Source organism: Drosophila erecta, unplaced genomic scaffold (genome assembly GCF_003286155.1).
Source record: "Drosophila erecta strain 14021-0224.00,06,07 unplaced genomic scaffold, DereRS2 tig00000021-arrow-pilon, whole genome shotgun sequence".
In the NCBI taxonomy this organism is placed as follows: domain Eukaryota; kingdom Metazoa; phylum Arthropoda; class Insecta; order Diptera; family Drosophilidae; genus Drosophila; species Drosophila erecta.
The window spans coordinates 11,774,608-11,796,459 of NW_020825198.1; the positions used below are offsets into that span (position 1 = coordinate 11,774,608).

The 21,852-nt window shown below is 42.7% G+C and overlaps 1 protein-coding gene across 7 annotated transcripts in view; it reads right to left on the bottom strand.

The window, feature by feature from the left end:
- Window positions 1–488: 488 nt before the first annotated feature.
- LOC6544459 (MOB kinase activator-like 2) overlaps window positions 489–21,852 on the bottom strand; it is a 38,218-nt gene continuing 16,854 nt past the window's right edge. For 2 of the 7 annotated variants that reach the window (XM_026977885.1, XM_015157714.2), the window contains exons 2-5: window positions 17,864–18,884; window positions 3,337–3,497; window positions 1,793–1,889; window positions 489–1,726 (exon numbers count right to left, since the gene is read on the bottom strand). In XM_026977885.1, the coding sequence (XP_026833686.1) occupies window positions 661–1,726; window positions 1,793–1,889; window positions 3,337–3,497; window positions 17,864–18,714 (2,175 nt within the window). In that variant the 5' untranslated portion in view covers window positions 18,715–18,884 and the 3' untranslated portion in view covers window positions 489–660. Of the gene's footprint in view, window positions 1,727–1,792; window positions 1,890–3,336; window positions 3,498–3,589; window positions 3,934–10,082; window positions 10,609–17,863; window positions 18,885–21,852 lie in introns of those variants that run through there. The other 5 variants (XM_015157717.2, XM_015157716.2, XM_001972361.3 and 2 more) reach the window with 4 other exon arrangements.

Consider the following 21,852-nt stretch of genomic DNA (forward strand, 5'->3'; position numbering starts at 1 on the left):
CACTAGAAAGTGCTACGTTTTGAAACAACTATAATTATGTCGGTTAGATTTATTCAACGTATTTCTTGAGGTAAATAATGTAAGAAGTTTGGCTTTAAACAATACTTAAAGAAAACCAAGCTAAAATGAAAGCATTCTGTTGCTGTATAATTTTTGTAGAGCGATCGATCACTTATCATCTTTTGTAGCAGTTCAAAACTCTTTATTATGTTTGCCTTGAAGGCGTTGACTTTGCATTTGCACTCTGGCTTCAGTCAGGACATTTTATTTGTTGCAGAAGAGAAAGGTTAAAATACGTGTAAAGCATAAGCACGCGACAACTCTAAACTCTATGCTTGCAGCTCTCTCTGTCGTTCTATACAATAAGTACATATCTAAATCAACGTTACGAAACTACGATGCCAACTTCGATTAGCTTTTGAATAACTTAGTAGCTGTGTGTCAGTTATGTAATGCCTGCTTGTTGTTTGCAATTAGCTGCTTATGCATTTTAATGTTTTCTCTTTTTTTTTATTATTTTTACAATATTTTCAACTTTAGGATCATAGAAGTAACATTAAATAACATTTTTGCGTAAATCTAGTATTTCTAATGTTTTTTGTTGTTGCTGTTGCTGCTGCTGCCGCTGCTGCTGCTGCTCTCTTCGTGGCTACTGCTCCACTATGCCGTGGTGGTCGAGGACGCTGCTGCAGTTGCTCCGCCAGTGGCTACCCCTGTTGCATTCCCTCCGCCGCCTGCTGCATTGCACTGTATGAGTCCACTGTGCTGCTGCTGCTGCTGCTGGGCCGCGTGATGGTGGCCATGGTGGCCATGGTGGTGATGATGGTGGTGATGGTGATTCAGATTATGATTATTGTTATTATTGTTGCTAAAGTTTAAAAGTAGTGCGCCCGCGCCGTTGTTCAATGCGGCAGCATCCGTGGCACCGATCGCTGCCCCAACCCCAACCCCACCCCCACCCGCGCCCGCTGCTGCCGCCGCCGCCTGAGGAACTGCCGAGGTGCAGTAGCGCGTTGTATCACCAAATTCGCCGCTGGTCAGGTCGCCCAGTATGCCGCCCAGCAATCCGCTGCTGCCCGCTGGCTTGCAGCCCGCTCCCGCCTCTGGTTGCGTGCAAATTGGCGGCGCCACCGCATCGCCATCGATCAGGGATACCGATGCCGAGGCGGATGTGCTGCCATTGTTGCTTTGTGAATTGACGTGCAACGCCTCCGCCGAGGAGGTGCTGTTGCTGCTGCTGTTGTGGTGTTGCTGCTGCTGATGCTGCTGCTGTTGCTGTTGCAGTGCCTGATGCTGGAGATCGCCGGAGGAGTGGTCGTGGACCGACGACGTCGTGGAGGTGGCATCCTGGCATCCACCGGTGTCGTCGGTGAGGCGCAGGGCCACCTCAAGGTCGCGCAGCACGTCCGTCTCCTTCTCGTCGATCAGATTGAAGCGCCGGTGCAGAGCGGTGAGGTGCGCGAACGTCAGATTTAGATGGGTGTGCAAGCCGAGCAGCGCGATTTCTCTGAAATGCGCCGCATACAGATGCGCTATCACATGAAATTGCAAGCGTAGTATCTTCCGCGCAATCGACTCGAACGAGCCGGGGAACTCGTTGGCGTATTTGGTTGGGAATATCGACTCATCGCTGACCGTCTTCTGGGTGAACGTCATCACATAGTCGATGTACTGTGGTGCTGCGACGCGCGTCTTCTTGCCCTTCTCGTCGAACCATAAGTACGTTCTGCCATCAGGAAAACACACATAGTTATTGACACATGATTGAGCAAAAAATCTGATCAGGACTCACCTGTTGCCGGGTCCGGTCATGTCAGCGCAACCGGATTGTGTACAAAATTCACTAATAGTTCCATAGACCAAATTCACGTGCTCAAATAGAGCGAGGGCTGCAAAAGGAAGCGGAGAAATATTGATTAGAACCATGTGCTTATAAGCTCTTAGAAAACAGGATTATAAGATGATAACTAATACAGTTGGGTGTGTGGAAATTAAAGATCAACAACCTGCTAAATAATGGCAAACTCTTCGGGTAATAAAAGCTGGTGCACAGATTACTTTCAAGGCAGAAGCAATCTTATCATCGAAGTGAGACGGCTGCGGGTTTTATTAGTTTCTTTCAGTGTCTGGTTTCCAGTGATAAGAACGCCCAGCAGTGAGCATACGTTGACATTTATTGAGCAGAACCACCCGGTAAGGTCAATGCCGACCCAATATTGGCACAAGTGGCACTCCCATTACGTCAGTGGAGGAGCTGCATTATGAAATGCCAGCACAATTGGAGCAAAACAAACTCGCTTTGCTTAGCCCAAGTCAAAGATGGGTTTGCAGAGGAAGGAAGCAGGAGTCAGCAAATTCAAATATTAAATTTGCATATGAACTTGCAGCTGACGCCATCGGAGGACGTGAAATGACCCTGATCATCGCCCACGACAAACAGTTTGGCTTTGATTGTTTTTCCAAAACGAAGGCAGGATGATGATAATGAAAAAGCGATGGAGGAGCAAGTGGAGAACTGAGGGATTGCTTCTGATGCCCCCGGGCGCTTTTGGTGGCAACAATTTGCTGATACATTGCCAATTATTTGCCTCATTTGAGTCAACAAAGCACTGTGTAATTTGCATTCTGCCACCCAGCACACAGATTATTTACAAGATGATGTAATTTCTCAAAATCGATTCCGTTCTCCTCCACCAATGATGTAACCAAAAAAGATCCCTCCAGGCGGCGGGGCAGCCAGCCAATTAAGATGTGACTCACCGCATATTGGCTTTGGGACGATATTAGACGTCTATTAAAATGTGATTAAAGCAGTGAGTGGCTTTACTCAGCAAGAAACTAACTCAAGGTTGCTTTTTCATGCGGTTAGATGCTGCACTTTCCTAATATCTTTCTACTTGCATTTCTAGTATATGGCGCTTTCAGAAACAAAGCCTTGCACTTCTTGAACTGCAGCTATCGCCCAGACTGAAATCTTCTGTTCAAGTTCATTGGCTGGACGATAATGTGCATATAGTGCACCGTGGGGAGGACTCGTAAATCGGGGCACTCGAGCGTAGCCACTGGCGATTAGACTATCAAAGTTTTGCCAAACAGCAGCTGACGGGGCTCGTTAAACTCATTTGTAAATCACACGATAAGGCTGCCAACAATGGAGGCAAATGACAGATGTGAGTAAATAAAGGCAATTTGGAAAGAAATCAGAAAGCACCGAAAATCACGTGAGGTTCAATTAGCGAGGTGTGAGTGTGAGTGTGAATGGCAACGGGTATCGTTCGCAGGAGTAAAGTTCTTATACTATTAGGTTTTGAATCAACTTGGGACATTGAAACTTACTGTGTGACGCTAGCCATTCATTGTAGTCCAAACCAGCTGGAAGATCCACTAGGGCTTTGAGATCAGCTTCAGGTAATTTACGTTCTAGGACACTTTCCTCCAAATACAATTTGGTGTCTGTTGAATTTTGATCGCCATCGCGTTCCTTGCGACGGGCCTTGCTGTAAATACAAAGGGGAAATCACAATCTAATTATGAGTTTCGCTAATAAACAGGGTTTTAATGATGAAGTAGTTCTGTGAAGGAGTCTCACCCAGCTACGCATAGAAAACTATCAACTGAATCCTGAGCATAACGGTACAGGGTACCAATGGTATCACCGATTTTAGAGGGTATTGTCGTCACTTGCCACATAAAACGAGCGGTCTTCAACAGACATTTAATTACATAAGAAGTTTGCGGCGGTGGGGGCGATGCGGTGGTCGTTGTTGTGGTTGTCGTTGATATCGTTGAGGTCGAAGTTGATGGCGAACTTTTTAGCTTTTTCTTTGGATCCGATTCAGACACAAACGTTACTCCTATTCTTGTTGGCACCTTTGAGCTTAGAGTTTCTTTCATTTTTTGGTATTCTTTACGTTGCTTTGGTCATCTTGCCTCCTGCGATCCGTGGGGAAAACATTTAGCCCAAAAACGAACCCAACCGATCCGATCCGATCCGAACCAAACCAAACGGAAAGCTCCGTAGCGCCCAAGTGACTGGCTTCAAATGTTATCGCTTGAAAAGCATAACCCGCCGGCCGCTCCAGAAAAAAGAACTCGTGGTATTCGGTGGAACTCGGAGAGAGCACGTAGAGTGTCCCTGAGCACCCAGTGAAAACCTATGAGCTACCGAACTTTTTTATTGATAGATAAAGCGTTCGGAAGCCTTACAACATTACTATAGCTTAGGAAGGAAAAGCCTGAGACCCTGAAAACTGCGTATTCGGTGATATCAAAACAAGATTTACAAATTGCTTGATATCATAAATACATGACATTCATAAGCCTTCAGAAATCCCTGCTATTTGAGAGTTTTAGAGGCTTTAGAACTCCAGGAAAACCACTACTGTCACAACAACAATATTTCTGAATATCTATACATTATATATTCTTAATATACATTTCTGTTGTATCAAAAACTTCATGTTCATCGCATCTTTTTCTATCACGTGCCTCCTGCCAGCTCCAAAACCCGCTCACACAAAAGAATATGAAGCATAATGCTTATCAAAACTAAGAATCAACAGGTCTTTTCATATTTGCCTTCATACTGTTTATATTTATGCAAAGAGCTCCAAAAAAGTGCGTAGCCCACGAATGGCCGTGCGCATGGGCATAACCGAGTTTAATAAACATTTATCAGTCGACCGGAGAGACGGTGGCAATGCGACTCTTTAGGCATTTAAACAAATGAACTTAGTTGTGATTATAATTATGCCACCCACCGCCCGCTGTTCTTCCTGAACGATATCGGTGAAGCGTGCTGATAAAACTCGAAATGCCTTAGCACATGTGTATGTACACATGCATTGGACTGTATACGAGTATATATAGTCATCGTGTGTACATTTGAATATCAGGCAATTGTGCGCTTTTTGTTGTTTTGTTCACCATTATTTGCTGGGAGGCGGCGAGGCTTGGTGGAGCACAGGTAACCCACAGACAGCCGACTTTCCCGTTCAGTTTTCCACTCACATAATGTAAGTCCGCCCGCATTTGAGTGCCACATGGAGTGGCATAAGGTGGGAATGGGGCATTAGCGGTGGCACTCTAAGTAATAGTTATTCCATCAAGTGCCCAATAATGCCAAGGACCTCCATTCCTCCAGTCCTGCACATCGCACATCGATCTGTGCCACCTTCGTTTCTGTCGCACCAAATTTGCGTGTCAGGTCAGAGGCGACGAAAGGTCGACGTGAATGGATTGTGCTCGGGTCCCAATTTAAATGGCCGGATGTAGTCTGCGATGGCACACTAAGATTGCGGCACTCAAGGCGCGCCCTGTACCCTGTAATCAAGGACGTAGTGCACTGCTTTTGGTTGCAATCTAACCCTTCACTCACGCTAGCTAACATGCAAATTATATGGACTTCCTTTGGATCCATGGCGAAATATTACTTTAAATTTGTTACAATAAACTCAACGTTTATTTGGAATAACAAAGAGTCTAAGAGCACTTCTTATTACATTTTTGTAAGCATTTAAAGGTAATTTTGTTGGCATTATAAGGACTCTATTTGTGAGTCAGTGCCCTAAAGCCTTTTAATACAACACTAAGGAATCTCTTGTTAAATTTGTACATCTGTTTAATGAAAACTCCAGTTTAATCCAACTATGTTCGATTTGTTGACTTTCCCTTTCCAGTTCTCACCCTCCGCCCATGTGACACATTTTTCAAGATGGTGAACTGTAAAACACGTTCACTGGGAAAAGCTCTTAGTCGATTACCGATTCGTGCGACGACTTTATTACTCCACCGATCGAATGGGAACTACTGGCAAACAAACCATTAACCCACACACGCTCGCACACACAATTTACACACTGGGCCAATCAAAGTGACGTGTTGTGTGGCGCGATAAGTCGACTTCTTTCGGTTTCTTGCCATTTCACAAGAAGTTCCTTGGAACGTCACATGCAAGCCGCATAAAATGAGCGTTTTATGGAGACCCCGTATTATTTCTTCTTTTTTTCCTTTATCACATAACCACCTCGCTTCCACATCGCAGAATAGGCCGCAAATATATTTGCACGTTTGGATTTTATATCGCATTTCGTGCGGCGTCGCAACGCGACGAGCTAAAACCAAAAACTAAAGGCCACAAAAATCGAAATGGAAATGTATAGCCGAAATGGGTGCATAAAAAATTGGTGATAAATAGAATTGAATTGAAATTCGAACTCATCATTTCCATATTGGCACGAAGAGTGGCTAAATGTGGGTGGGTTTAGCTTTGGCTTTGACCTTGCGAACATACTTTGAAATATTCAGCGCTGCCCAAGAATCAATTAGGCAAAGGAGAAAATAGCCAAGGGAATTCAATATACATACATACATACATATACACCATAAATGGTCGAGAACCTGACCTAATCTTATATTTATTATTGTTCTGTTCAGCGCATCGGGCCATTCGAAGCATATGGCCCAAACACCAAACATTCAACACCACAGGGAGGTGGCAAAGCGAAGGGACTAGGAATTGGGCCATATGAGCCCCCATTAGAGTGGCCCTGAACACACATGTCCATTTACCTCCCACCGCCCACCGCCGCACCGCAACTCCATCATTTTAGATAAGCTCACGGGCTTTCCCGACTTCGCTCTCGTGTGCCATTTACCCCCAAAAATATTGCGATAGGCCTCGCTCGCCATATGCTACGCACAAAAGCAATCATCGTGATATTGATCTATCAATTAAAAGGCTTTTGCTGTTGCCCCATCGCACCAGATATTAATTGTAAATAGGTAGGTGCTGCTTTTCATACACATATGCATATCATTCTCGAAAATCGCTAGTCACCCGAAAATTGTAGACAATAGCGTTCAAGTTTCAGGTGGCTACCTCCGATTTTATTTAGCTAATTACACATTTTAAGTTGGAGTTGGTATGGCAAAAGCGTGACTCTGATGTACGCCCATTCATTATCCAGCCTTACATTTTAAATAAATAATTTGAAATGATTATTTCTGCGACCCATGATTTTCATTTGCCTGCATATTATTTTAATCGCTGTAATTACACATTTTGCTCTGATATCTATCCAGGATTTTTGCAATATTTCCATCCGTATGACACACATATGGTGGGCATAACAAATAATGTTTATTCTGATATTTCTATTACGAAATAGCTCTTTATGTTGATTATAATGACGCTGAAATCGAGGAAATAGCTCGATTTACTAAAATTTGCTGATTATTACAGAAGTACAGCGAGCGAAATGGAATTGAAAACGGAGCCCATCGAGAGACGTAGTTGGAAATATTGCCTAATATCAGGCCATGTCTAAACTGCGCCCAGAAACAAAGGCACATCCACGACAATAGACAATGGAAGACGAGAGCCTCGTTTTCCCCGCCCTTTTCTCCGCCGCACAGTGGTTTTCCATAACTGCTATCAACTGTGTGTAACTATTTAGCTTTATAGCCGCCTATATGCGACTCCATGTGGGTGAGGGCGTGCGGGGTTATTGTTGTTGACGATGTCGAAAGTAACTACGGTGTAAGTGGCCAAAGGTGTTGAAATTGCCGTAACAACAACCACAGCGACGGAGATATAGCCGAGTCGTACGATAAGTTAATAGCCAGAATGCAGTCAACAACCAAACACACTGCCAAAGACAACAACAAGAACAGCAATAAACGACTGATAAGATACAGCGAAAAACGAGGAAGAACAACTAGCCGTACTAGACAGACAGACTTTGAATATGTTCTTCAAAGAAAACATTTCCTTTGCTTTGAATCTAGCGTAAGCAGCACAATATTTATGTGCCAAATGTTCAGAGATATAATATTTAGTATCGACACTGCCGAAAATAAATCAAACTAGAACCAGTTGGGAATCATAAGTCGCCCTATAAGGAAAGTGGTTTGACCTTCTATTTCAGCATATTGTGCTCTTATAGAAATATAGATTTAAGTCCACTTAAGTGACTAAATTCTATAAGTTTCCCTGTGATGCCTCAAGGAGCTTTCACTGCCTGAATTGACCGCAAACTTTGTCGACTGTCAACCCAATCATGACATGATGGGGATGATGTAATGGCCTGGCCATAAGCATGGCCTGTCTAACTAGCTCCGTCTTGGGGTCTGTCTCCCGCAAAATATATGTACACTGTTGTGGTCTGACTCCGGCTCTTTGTGTTCAACACTCGCGACGAAAGGGCCCAGTTCAAGATACAGAAACTGAAATACAAAAAAAAAAAAAAAAAAAAAAACCAACTGCCGAAATGAGCATGGAAACGTGACAGAATAATGGCATCACATAAACGTCTCATTGATACACGATAGCTCTGGGTGCTATTGAAGTAAATGGCATACATAAAAGCCAGACGCCACCGCACAAGCCAAATGTGGGCCAGCAACTCTTTGGAGCCCAAGACGCAAATAGAGCTGGGTTAAATTACACTGGAGTTCGAGATAAGTTGAATGAAGTACACCCAGTCAGCATATTGTTTTTGCGGGGGCTTTTCCTTTCTGATTCTTGAGTCTGATCTTTTAAGTATCTCTTAAATAGTCTTAGGAGTATAAACCTGATAAAGTCGACATTCTTTGATTTATTCTCCGGACCAACAGTTTGATTTGCCTTAAGGGGGACTTTACTGTATCAAGATTGACAATCTCGGCGCCAATTTGCCATTGCCATCTCTGAGATGCAATAGCATCGGGAAATGTATCTGCATCTGGAACCGGTTGGAACCGTTCACCCGCCAGATATTCATACAGAATGCATAATAGCGGAGGCGGCACTAGAGGCCACTCAACCGGGCGCGAATTACGTCATGTGATCGAGCGGTGCATTTATCCAGTTGGATTCACACCAGTTGGATTCACACCAGTTTTATTCCGCACCGCACTCACCGCAACTGGACTGTTTATTTTGATTGGCACGGATGGTAATTGCCTATTGGGCCCAGGAACCCGCACACCTTTGCAAGCAGCGTAGTGTGTAAAAGCAAAAGTTGGTCAATTAATAGAATATCGAAAGGTTTCCCCAAGTGCGTATAAATTTTCATGGCAAATCGGGCGCTTAATTAACCACAATTGCGGGGTGGGCAGACACACATACGTTTGCACATACATATGTATGTATATACAGTCAAGTACAAAGACTGGCGATGTGTCTGCCCTCCTTTGATCGATGTCAATTCGTGAGTCAACCGAATTCATGAGGCACAAATGGAAAAACGGGAAAAGGCACGGAATAAATCGTAGTAAAGCCGATTAAGAAATCCGTGAATGACAAGCCAACCTGTTGCCATTGGGCGATGTGCCATCGATAACGATCGGAATCTAATCGATCTACAATTGCACACAGGTGGGGCTTATCAGTTTTTCATTTTGGGGATACATCGTGTTATCACATAGCAGCATAGCGTGAGTTCATTTCCGTTCGTGTTTTTCACGGATTATGACCAAGTCTTTGCTGATCACCAGATTGCCCATATGAGTCATAAGCCACAGACCACAGCACTACAAAATTCCAAGCCAATCAGTACATTTTTTATGAAAATAATGTTTTAACATATTAATATTATTTTCCTTTCGCGCCAATCATAGCGTGCAATCAGTAAAGCAAGAGCTTTTTTGGACACAACTCAAGATAAGATTATTTGATGGGATGAAAGCTTCTCGATTGTTTACAGAAGCAACACATTAACCAATTACTCTTTATAGATATTCTTTATAAGGCATATACATAGAAGTGCAATTGTCACAGAGGTGAAGTGGCGAATAAAACGAGTGCAAAGAAACCTAAGAAATAGAGACAATTTGGCGTCATTCGAAGGCGGACTTGGACAAATCACAAACTCATTTGAAGGTTAAATCGCGGGCGGGGGGCCGGTTAATCGGGTGTCGAACGCGTTTTTCAAGTCCATTGAAACAATCGGGTGACGCGAACGCTGGAGCTGCCTTTGCCTTTTTGCCTTTGTCGTTGACGTTCACGTTTGCGTTAACGCTGACGCAGACAGACGCCGGTTGTGGTTCGTTTTTGGGCACAGAAAACAAATCTGACCAAGCTGGACCATTCAAATCATTACTTTCACACTATAGTAATCACATTTCCTTTGCATTGGTAGGTATAATCTATAAAATAAAATGTGCTATCGTTGGGCAAAACACATAACTGCTTTCGAAGCGTTCATTTTAGCCTTCGGAAATGAATAGGTTCATTTTGGTTCATTTTTAAAAGTGATCACCAGACTGATGAACAATTTGTCGCCGTGTTTTCTTATTTTGTTTTGACTTGAAGTTCACCCAGTTGTGGACTTGAGTTGTTTTCCTAAGTTTCTTTAGTTTGCTTCATTTGTTGAACATGACGCGTACCGTTAACCGAAGGAAACGTGTGATCTCTGATTGTTTTTGCGCGTATTATTTTCCGATTTTTATTGTTTTTATTAGCAATGTTCATGGGCTGCCTTTGTTTCTTGTTTTTCTTTTCTTCTTTTTTTTAACTGCGTGCGTGCGCCCGCCGTTCGGCAGCGGAATCAGAAGACTGTCCGTCTGTCGCGACGCGCACCTTTGGCGCGGCGCAGCGCGCTTTGATTGTGTGCGCGGGAGAGAGAGGGCCCGCGCCATTGCCATTGCCATTAGAGGCGAGAACGAGAGCGAGAGAGAGAGAGAGAGAAGAGAACCCACAGAAATCAGCTGTTCGGACGCTCTCCCGCTCTCACCCTCTCGTTCTAGCGCTGCACTTTGAATGAAATTGGTAACGGCAGTTTGCATTCGAGCTTTCCTATCGCATATTGCAAATTGCATATTGCATATTGCATATTGCATATTGCACATTGCGCAAAAATAAAACGAAGCTCACATAAATTTTGTTATGCAAACACGCGTCTCTCGGTTCTTTTCGCAGCCTCTGTCCCTTCTTTTTTTTTCTTTTCTTTTTTTCAGCTCCGAATGACGCAGACGAATGTCCCATCGCGATGTCGATGATGACTGCAGAAAAAGCGACAGAAACAAGCGAGGCATGTGTACAGTGGAACCTGGCTAACCCATTCCACTGTCACTTACAGCTGGCTTTAAATATTCATAGCCTACATTAGGGGGCAACATTGTTTTTTGTATTTAACTTAAAATTTTTTAGATATATTGGTTAAGAAAATAAATGGTTATAATCATGAAAAAAGTCATGATAGTATTCATTACTTTTATGTATATTAGGGATACAGCTTTTATAAACTCGTTATGGATCTGTTCCATTTGAAATTAGCATTTTATGAAAATAATTTATTTCAGCGACTGTACTGGGCAATAAAACAGCTGCTCGTCAGCGAAATAAAATTCAAGTTGAGATACGTAGATGGGCAGGCGATGCGAGAGCGGGAGGGAAGAACGCTCGTCAAATTGCCTGTTTGCCCCATCAGCGCTTTCGTTTGCCTTTGCCAAGTTCAAAATTATTTAAAACAATTAATATTCATTTTGTTCCGTGTTGTTTTCAGCCTGCTCGTTGTGGCTTTCAATTAGTCTTGCTCAAACTGATGATCATTTCATTCCCCATCTCACTCTGTTGATGAAGGTGTCACAAAATTGCAGCCATAAATTAATAAAAAGAATCAGAAACGTCCAAATGACTCGAAATTTATTCAATTAGGACTGCACAACATGAATGTACATATATTCTTTGAATATAACGCTAAGTTACAAGAAAATTTCAAAGTTTTGGCGACTATATTTCACGCGCAATTATTGTGGTAAATATGGGATGATTCAGCCAAATAAAAGTCTTTTGTGGTGTGTAAGTATTTTTAACCAACTCAGAGTAAGGCGATGCCATTTAAAGCAAATATGTATATGACTTTTACAAAAGGAATGTTTAAGTAGTTTCTGAACTTTTGTGGTAAAAGTACAAGTAAAATGATTAAGTATATTACAAAAGTGCAACAAATTTGAAAGCATTTGAATATAAAACACATTGTGCGTCTATTTGTGGGGTGGACTATACAGGGAAGTAAATACCAATTTAATTATATTGTTTTCTGCACAATAGCAACGGATTGCACATTATGCCCGATGAGCTAGCTAGCTGCAATTGTGGAGCTTGGGGTTTTATTGATTTTGCATGTGGATGTGGTGGCGCACAATGGAGCAGCTGTGGCACAGAACAGCTCATGGCGAACGCATTAATCTATCAGAGCCACGCTCCATTTACGCGGTAGACAAGCTGTGGGAGTGGCTCCATGCCCCCCACTCATTACCCCACCCCTGACCCAACAAATGTGTGCCACAATTAACAATACAAAATTACGCATTAATCAAGCACAGAGACAAAACTTTACCGTCGTACCAATTAACAAAGATAAGTGCACAGAGAAAATCGGATGGCTCATTAACATATTTTGTTCAATTCTAAACAAAGCCGAAGTTTTTCATTCAGATCGCACAGGTTTTTATAGAGATTTCAAGATGAATTATGAACCCATTCAGTGGTTCTAATTGTACTTCCAACAACTACTTGCTTTCTCGCTGTGTATCAACACGGACATGGCAAAAAGAGCTTAGGAAATATACATTTTAATTAACGCTATTTTTTTGACAGTAGCGGATGTCGGTGGATACATGGCTGGATGACTGAGGAGGGAGGATGACAGTGGATTGGGTTTGGGAAAACGGCCAAAAGCGCCGATATGAATCAGCTTTTGCCGAAATGTGTCTGAATCCCCCAATCATGTTTCCTCTGCCCCCATCTCCATCTGCATATCGCCATCTCTTTCTCTGTGGCACAAGACAAAAGCCCCGCCAATAAATCGAAAAGTACCGTTTCGCCCGTTTGGCAATGCGGCACCCATTCAGCATACGAAAAACTTGGCAAACAGTTTGGTAACGAGTTTCAAAGCCGGCATACTCTGTACATAAGGTGTAAATCAAGTGTACGTATGCTCACAACTAAACTTCTAAGGGAAAATCCTAGAAAAGTCGGAATTCTAACTCTTTCCTAATACTTTCTTGTTAATTTAAGCGGGCCAATGATCTAGGTAATAATTTAGGTGTTCAACGATGAGCTGTTTATATTTAGAGATCCAGAACGAGTTCCCACAATTTATGTATTTATTTTAATGGCACAAGTCCAGTATGCCCCATTACATTTCAATAAATGGGTATAACTAGAATCCCCTGCTGGGAGAGCGACCAGTTTTCGTGCTGGGAATGGGGCAACTGGTGACTGACTGGTAACTGGTAACTGGCAACTGGTAACTAGCCTCTATTGGCTGAGAGAAGACGGCTTAGACGAGCGGCTCTCTCGCACACAGCTGACGACAGCAGCTGTCGGACGTTCGGAGGTGTGTGTGTGAATTGGGTGAGTCATTCGGCCAAGACCCCATCTCACCACCTCCCCACCTCAGAGACCCCAAGCCCCCTGCCAAACCATTGGAGGTGACGACAACTGGCATTAATGTATCGCTGATGAAGACAAAAACGGGAGACACAAAATAATAATAATAATGGAAAGTATTTAAAAGAGAGACTCTGCAGCTGGACAGGTAGATGGATGGCGGCTGATGACGGGCAATCACATGTGGCTAAATGGATTAAAAAGCGGCCAAGAGTGCGAGCGAGAGCGAGAGCGCGAAATGCTGGCCATGTAAATGAGCCACAGCCGGAACTTGGCTTGAAGTCAAGGTAAACTTTTATGGACTTCATCGTTACTCACTTTTTCCGCTTCTGCAATTTTGCATGCGGGTGAAATTGAAAAACACAATACAACACAAATACACTGTAGAAAACCCATAAAGACTTGGTTTTATGAGCTACCTGTAGTTGGTAGCAATTACTTCAGGCAAAAACAAACGATGATGGTTTATAAAAGTACGACAAAAAATAACAAATGATGCTCTCATTTTAATGAACTAATGAACTTTAAAGGGGTTCGGGTTTGTCTGTACGTTTTTAGGTCGAATTTAACGAGTTTGAACCATATATCCTCAAGATATACTACAAAATTAATGGCATTTTAATAAGTTTGATTAAGATGCTCTTTTGACCTATTTGTTGTACAGTTCCAGAACTTAGAGTAACATCTATTGTTTCTGTTCCGTTCTACCTGGGCACACCTGTAATTATGTTGAAACCAAGTTCATAAGGTTTTCAAGTCGCCCATTGTCAGCTTTTTGGCATCAGTTCTGGGAAATGGAAATTTCCGTTGACCTTTGCTACTTTGGCATTGCTCCCCCATTTGACTCCAAAGTGGTGTTCCAAATTTCCGACATTTGCCATACGCCGGCTAATGGGCAAATAATTACAGCCAGCATCTGGGCAACTAACGTTATCCGCCGGCTACCGTTGCACAATTGTCGGCCAACTGCGGCTGGGGTCAAAATTAGAAGAAGCCAGTTTGTTTAATGGCAATTGTTTCGCCTCCCAATGGACTAATTGCTCTCAACTTTTGATACTGCGCCCAAAGTTCCGTTGACTTACAGAGGTTTTAGGAGTCGAATGAACCCAGTTGGGGTTCTTGACCAGGAGAATGTTGCCATATTTGAGCTGGGTGGTCTTAGAGAAAACTGTCTTTATGAATATGCAATATGCAGGAAATTACACTTTAAGCCAGCCGAGCAGCACACGATATACTTCTGTTTACGTGTGTGCCATGACTTTATTGGAAGGCTCTGAAATGGCATTTAAACTAACCAACTAAACTAACAACTAATACCAAGAAACCTTTGCCAGTTCTAATTCTTGGAGGCCCTGAGAGCTAATTGCCCGTTCTCCATCGCTGACTTGCTGGCCGCCAGTCGGGCAATTGTAATGAACTCGAGCTGGATACCTTGATACGCCTGCTGGCTGCACTAATTCGAGCTTGATCCGCAGGCGCATTGTCTTTGTCTCCACGACAGCTGTTCCCTTTGTCAGTTAGTCAGTCCGTCAGTCCTTCAGTCCGTCAGTTAGCCAATGCGTCAGTCATTAAGTGGTCCAGTGCGTGGAGTGTCAATGAACGGCGGCGACAGAAGCTTGGAATCACCGGAGCACCTGTTCTCCTTCTCGTTTGAATAGCAGCGCCCAAGGTGCTGTGACAGCTGCGGGTTAGGGCCCAGATGATTAGCAGTCGGAACTAATGGATGGGAATGGAAAGCTCAAGTCTACAGCTCCATCTAGAATTATATCTGGAAATCTTTTGCTTATTCTCGGTCGCTCGGCTAAAATTGATTGCTCGTAAATCGCAAATCAGCAAAAGCTAAATGGGCAAGCAATAAAAGTCCGGCATACAAAACATATTAAACTGGGACAGGAAATTAAAACGTTAGCGACCAGCTGGAGCAGAAACGGTAACAGCCAACGGAGCTCTCCAGCCATATGATAAAGCCCCCAAGTTGGGGCCAAACATGTGGAGCGAAAAACCCAACGAGCCAAAGTTGAGCAGCTGGCTAAAGGGCAGGGGAAAAGTGGCAGCCACCAAGATTAATAATGCCCAGACATGGAGTAAGAAAATGGGGAAAAAAGTGCAAGTAACATGTGTGTAGCTTACTGGACCTTAAGAAAGGCATTTGGTGCCCAAGGGGAAAATAATACCCAAGACTTGGAGGCGGTGTCCACCTCCTTCGTTAATGAGGTGGTGAAACTCTTACAAGAAAGCAAACTAATATTTTAGCTTGCTAGACAGCTTAGGGAATGAGTGGTCAATGAGGCATATTTCAGTGTGCCCAAGAAAATATGTGATGCACATTGTACTTTAGTGTGGCCAAACAACATTGTTTTACTTTATGATAATTTTCATTTAATTCGTTTACATCTCTTGTGTGATTCAAAAGTGCTGACCACAAATTGCAAATATGAATACTATGTTCCTACTTCCAGCTCTCTTTTTTAATTAGCATATCGCTAATTGTGCGGAGCAGGAAGTTTTTAAAGTGTAAACCAGGCTTTTGTTCAATTACCTCTAAAATACGGTTGGCCATAAAGAGGTCTTCGTCCGACCGAAAACAATATTACTCATTTATGGAGACTGACGTTTTTGTCAGTTTTATATCTGTTAATTTTTTATTTGTTTACATAGGGTTTTTTTATTCAAATCTCTGGGACTTCTTGATGAAAACCAAAGCAAACGAGACAATCAAAACTTTTGAGCATTATTATTATGTAAATTGTAAGCTTGGAGCTGGAGTTGTTTTGGGGCCTGGTAGCTTAGTGTGCCATTGACACTCTCTGTGGGTCTGTCGGCCTGACAGGTTTATCATTATCATTTTCATAATGCGCCCCCTAATGCGGCACCGTCTTTCCTCCACGAACTTACCTAACAAATGACTGTTGTTATGTGGTTCTGCCGCCTTTTCTAACTCAGTTTGTATGCCCATACTGTTAGTCATTGTTTTGGGGAGGGCGGAGAAGTGAGTACGAGTATGTGAGTTGCATGCACAAAGACGACCCTCAAACAAGTGAATAAGTTGTTACTCAGAACAGTTACTCCCCACCCGCGGGAGTTAGTCCATCTTCCCGCATTCCTATTCTATTGCTATAGCACTTATGCATACTCATGTGTGTCAATATTTGGTTTCCTAACTAATTATCAGTTCAGCGCACCCTGTGAGCTCGGTAGCGGAGTGTCAACGCTTTGCGGTTGTCTCACCTCGGTAATTTGAGAGTTCGTTTAACTTTGCTTCTCAAATAAAGCGTGATCACCGATCTCCGAGCAGATAAAGCTCAGTGCTGATAAAATCGGTTAAATTTGGGCATGGTAAATAAGGAAATAAGTCAGCAACAGCTGTTTAGTTACAGTTTCCTTTTGCAGAGCTCTGGTTTGGGTCACCACCTAATTCTGGTGACCTTCGTGGCGCATTTTTGATACCTTTAGGCCTAGCAAATGCATAAATTTAGTTGGCCGCTTTTGTTTCGGTTTCTATGCGTGTTTGTTTCTTGACTGCTTCCACTCTTGTGATCTTTTAATTGCCGCTTGAACCTTGAGTTTGCACCACAGAGTGCTTTTGGTGGTCACCAGAAAAAACTAAAAAAATAAAACCAAATGAAATGAAACTCTACAAAAGCCGCTTGAGAAATGGTCGCAATTAAAGCCATAAAAACGAGTAAACACCACATTTATCTCTAGCTTTGCTCTGTTTTCTGCGTTCTGTATTGTTAATTTTTTCGGCTTCCTTTGTTCGAACTCTGACACGGGTATCTTAAGTATTTCCCTAATGCGGACAAATTATAACTCTGTGCAATTCTGCGTGACGTGACCTTAGAAAGTTGATCGCCGTATACTGAATGCTAACGAGCGTAATGGTAATACATTAGTAGTAATTATACAAATTCAAATACTAGTGGGCATTCACAAACTGGACCATAAATCATTGGTGAGATGGTATACCTATTAAGTAATAAATAGATCTCCTAGCAAAACTAACGTAGTTCGTACTATAAAGAGCTGAAATACTTGTGAAGTAACAAGTGTTGTTATAAATTATGGATTATAGAACCTGTTAAAGTCGTATGCGCCTAGGCAAGTTTGTTTAAATCTGCCTGATAATTTTAGTATAGATTTAGTATAGATCACTACAATAGCTTAAAATCTGAATTTTTGATTCCAGTTTATCAGATATGCTAATCGATAGCAGTGGCTAGAAACGTGCTATAAGAAATTATCCAAAAATGAGGTGATTAATAACATGGGGAACAATATGATTGACGCAACTGACGCATTATAACTGGAAACCTTGGCTACCTAAATGGGCGAAAGATTGGAGTAGCTGCTAAAAGACCGGATTGGCGGGGCACTATGATAATCCCAGCCGAAACACAAATCATACGGTGCTATTGTGAGCCGAGAACATTATGAATTCAACTCAAATGTCAGTTGGAAAGATGGAAAGATGGGGAAATAACTTACGCAACCAATCCGCCCAAGAAGGCAACTGGACCGCCGCCGATCAGGCGGATCTTTCGATGACAGGAATCGAAGAGGGAGGTTCGGGTGGGCGCCTGCGAGGTGGGTGACATGATGGTGTGGCCACCACTGTGGTTGTTGTTGCCGCTGTTGGTGATGTTGTTGCTGGTGTTGCTACTGGGATAATTCCGATCGCTAATGAGCAGTTGTTGTGCTGCACTGCCTTTCCACGCTTGTTGTTCGCTTGTTTTGCAATTGTAATTACCACTGTAGTCGTTGTTGTTGCTACTGGTGTGTCTGCTGTTTTTACTGTTTCTATAATGAGTGTTGTTATGATTGTTAATGCAACTATTAGACAAACTGTGGCTGCTGCCACTGGTGCTGCTGTTGCTGCAGTTGCTGTTGATGCTGTTGATGCTGCGGCAACTGTCGTCGTCGTCGGTGGAAGTTGCCAGTTGCTGCTGCTGCTGTTTTGGCTTCTTGTTGCGCCTGAGAGCTGCTGCAAAATTGTAGCTGCTCGGCTCCTTTTTCTTCTTCGGTTTCTTCAGCAACTGCTCAGCGTTTGAGTTCAACGCTGTTGCAAGATACAACAAACAATTGTCGCCTTGCTGAAAGGAAGAAGTTTGCTGCTGCTGCTGCTTGAAATAATATTCTGTGTCATGTGTCTTCTCGGCTGCGACTTTTGGCAACTTGTGTTGCTGCTGCCGGAAGCGTTGCAACAGTGTTTTGCGCTGCTGCTGCTTGCCACTTGGTGTTGCCGCTGCTGTCGATGTTGCTGCTGCTGTGGTTGTTGTTGCGGTTGTCTTCGCTCCGAAGCCGATTTGCACGATGTGCTGAGTGGGCGCTCTCAACATTATTCACTGTCACTTTTCGCTTTTATGCATTTGTCACTATAATTCACTCATTTGTTGTTGCTGCTGCTGCTTCTATTGCTGCTGCTGCTGTTAACTGATTTTGCACACATTTTAATCTCATTCGGTTCGTTTTTTTCCATCTTTCACTTTTGTTTAAGGCAAACTTTCTTCTAAATGAAAATAAAACAAACATGTCATTAGGTTTAAGCCCGAACTTTCAACTTTTTTTCGACCATTCCCTTTTGCGCTGCTTTCGCGAAATGGCAATAGAAAAGATTGTAAACTTCTCGTGCTTTTTGGGTGCTTGCTTAGTAAGTGTCATTCGTCGTCTCCAAATTTTTCCACAAGAACTGCACAGTGGAACCAGCTATATGTGGACCTAGTTCTGGTTTTTTTGGCCAAAATAATTGTGGCACGTAAATAAGCCTGCGAGATGTCATTCTAAATATACGAAATCGATTTGACGAAAGTCGTAATCCACTTAATCCCGCCGCATTCGAGTAGGCCGAACCAATTTTGTAATAAATTCTGGTTCGGTAATCTCCCCCAGTGCGATGACAGTGTATGGCGATGCCATGCCATGTGCTACAAGCTTTGTATTTATTATTTAGTTGTATTATAATACATATAAGTGTGCGCGCTCCCCGGGCATAAATCGCCCATATACATATATTCGAATATATATATGTTTCTGTATGCTCATATATATATGTATATATTTGGCGTTAGAAAACGCGATCGCGTGAGTTTTTCGACGCGTTGCGTAGTTCACACAGAAAAACCAAAACAAATGCAAACAAATTCGCAATGGTGAGTGTTTTGAGTGGGCGCGTGTATTTGTGTGAGTTGCTAAGCTGAAATCCGCTTATATGTTAATTAGATTTACTAAAGAAATAAATTATAAGTTTCTTCCTTTGGTGCTGGCCTGAACTTTTGCAGCTTATTTGTTTGACTTTTTCTCTTCCCTGCAGTTAATTAATGCAAATGCTTCGGCATTCAACACTCGAGGGAACAGCAAGTTTATAGATTTAATTGTACAAATAAATGGCAAAATAAAACAAAACAAAAACGCCATTGAAGAGCGTGCTGCTGCCGTTTCAGAGTTCCTTTTCACATTCAATTCAAATTGTCTCTTATTTATGCGGTTTTTTAAGTAATACTTTAAGACTTTAGCTGCGGCACAGGCCAAAAGAAAAAGAAAGTAAGAGGCGGCGTCATCTGCTGCTTACGCAATCGCTGGCAAAAAAAAAAGAAGAAGCGAAACGACACAGTAAAATTAAAACACATCATTAAAAAAGCCCGGGCCAAGAAATGGGCTGGGTCTTTAAGAAACTGGAAAACCTGGTGCCTCAAAGACGAAGGCGAAAAAAGTTAACTGACTTGCAGAGAGTCGGAAAAAAGGAGTCGGACAACCGATAACCTTCACCCAAATACCCACATTTAATGGATTGGGTCCACCCTAGCCTTGTTCAAAAGAGAAGGGCATCTAGCCAGGCTAAAAAGATTGATAGTTGCTTGAATGGCGGAGCATTTGAAGCTATTTGCTAAATGCATGTCGATTTGATGGCGATGGCAGTGCATTATCACACAAGGATTGCAGTGAAAAATCGAGCAGCAATTTGGCATTTGGCTATCCATCAAGCCAAATAAAATTGATGACTAAGTACATGTTCCTTACAGCTTGATTATTTCCCTTCAATACTTTGATCATGAGCAAACAAATCGCTTATTTCTTACGTATACGTTTTATTACGAATCCAATGCAAATTCGTCAACATGAGGCAAGTAAATAATAATTTGTATCAAAATATGAATACTTTTACCCAACATTTCTGAGATAAGGCCCAGATGGACGTCAGCTAAGCAGAGTAAGCCCTGCTCAAGCTGCAGATTACAGTATCACAACCGCACATATACGAGTATGACACATGGATTTCAGCCTTATGAATATGCCACACAATTTCCCGGCACATGACAAACAAGAAAGAGCTTATCTGACGGACAACGTGCCCGATGAGCGAATTCAGTGATTCAGTTGGCACGAGACCAGCGAGATGACGGCTAATATGGCTAATACGGGTAGTAGGTAGTACATGTATATGGTACGAGCGGAGTATACAGAAAATTATCTGCGACTGAGCTTGCGGAAAGGTAAAAGAAAAAGGTGTGATAAATAGAATGGCCTCGCTTTTGACACATTTTCCCCTCCCCCCAGAGGGTCTTGGGAACTTTCACAACTGGCGAGTAGCCGTGATTAAATTGGCTGGATGATGATGGGTGGTGCCGGACAGCAGCACCTGGCTCAGAAAATCGAAAGTACGCCTCTTGGATTACCGACTATAAGATACTTCTAGCCCACCATGACAATGGAAAGGGGAAACTTTCTTTGACTCTGTTAATTAGCGAATTACATGCATGCAATTCTGGATGCTCTGTGTGGCTCGACATTTCAATTATCATTTGTAAGGCACGTAGTGTTGGCCATATAAATTGCTAGAATTAAGCCAAGCCGGCAGCCATGAAAGTTTCCATAGAAAGCCGAGTGCAAAAGCGTAAAACAAATCTTCTGTGCGCGGTGGAGGTGATCACGATGATGATGACACTCGGGATTTTTCGAAACTCCTAACCGGCAATTGACACTGCGGGTATTTTTTGTTGGAAAATGGGGCGGATAGTTCAGTTGAGTGTGCGCAACACGCTTCGAGAATTTTAAAATGAAAGTTCGTGCCCGTTCACGGTTGACAAAGCATGCGGAAATCTCAAAACCCAAACTCAAGCCAAAGAAATAAGAAATAAATCGCTTAAGAGCGAAATAAAAGTGTGAAGCGGAGATGTGGCGTTGTTATAAGTCGGTATAGAAGACTAACCAAGACAAGAAAGGAAAACCAAAAAAATATATAATTATATTATTTTAATTTGTTTTCTCTGCTCAAAGTGATGCCTTTTCCTCGCTTTTCCCTGTTTTCCTGCTGCTTATCCGCAGCAGCTGTCGTTTTCTAGCTGGCATTACTGTGAATTTTCAATTAAGCCTGGCCAAGCTGCCACTGCAAGCCATTCCATTCCATACCATTCTCCGCCATTCCTTTTCAATGTGGCTGCTACCTCTTCTGCTGCACAAAAATGATGATGATGATGAAA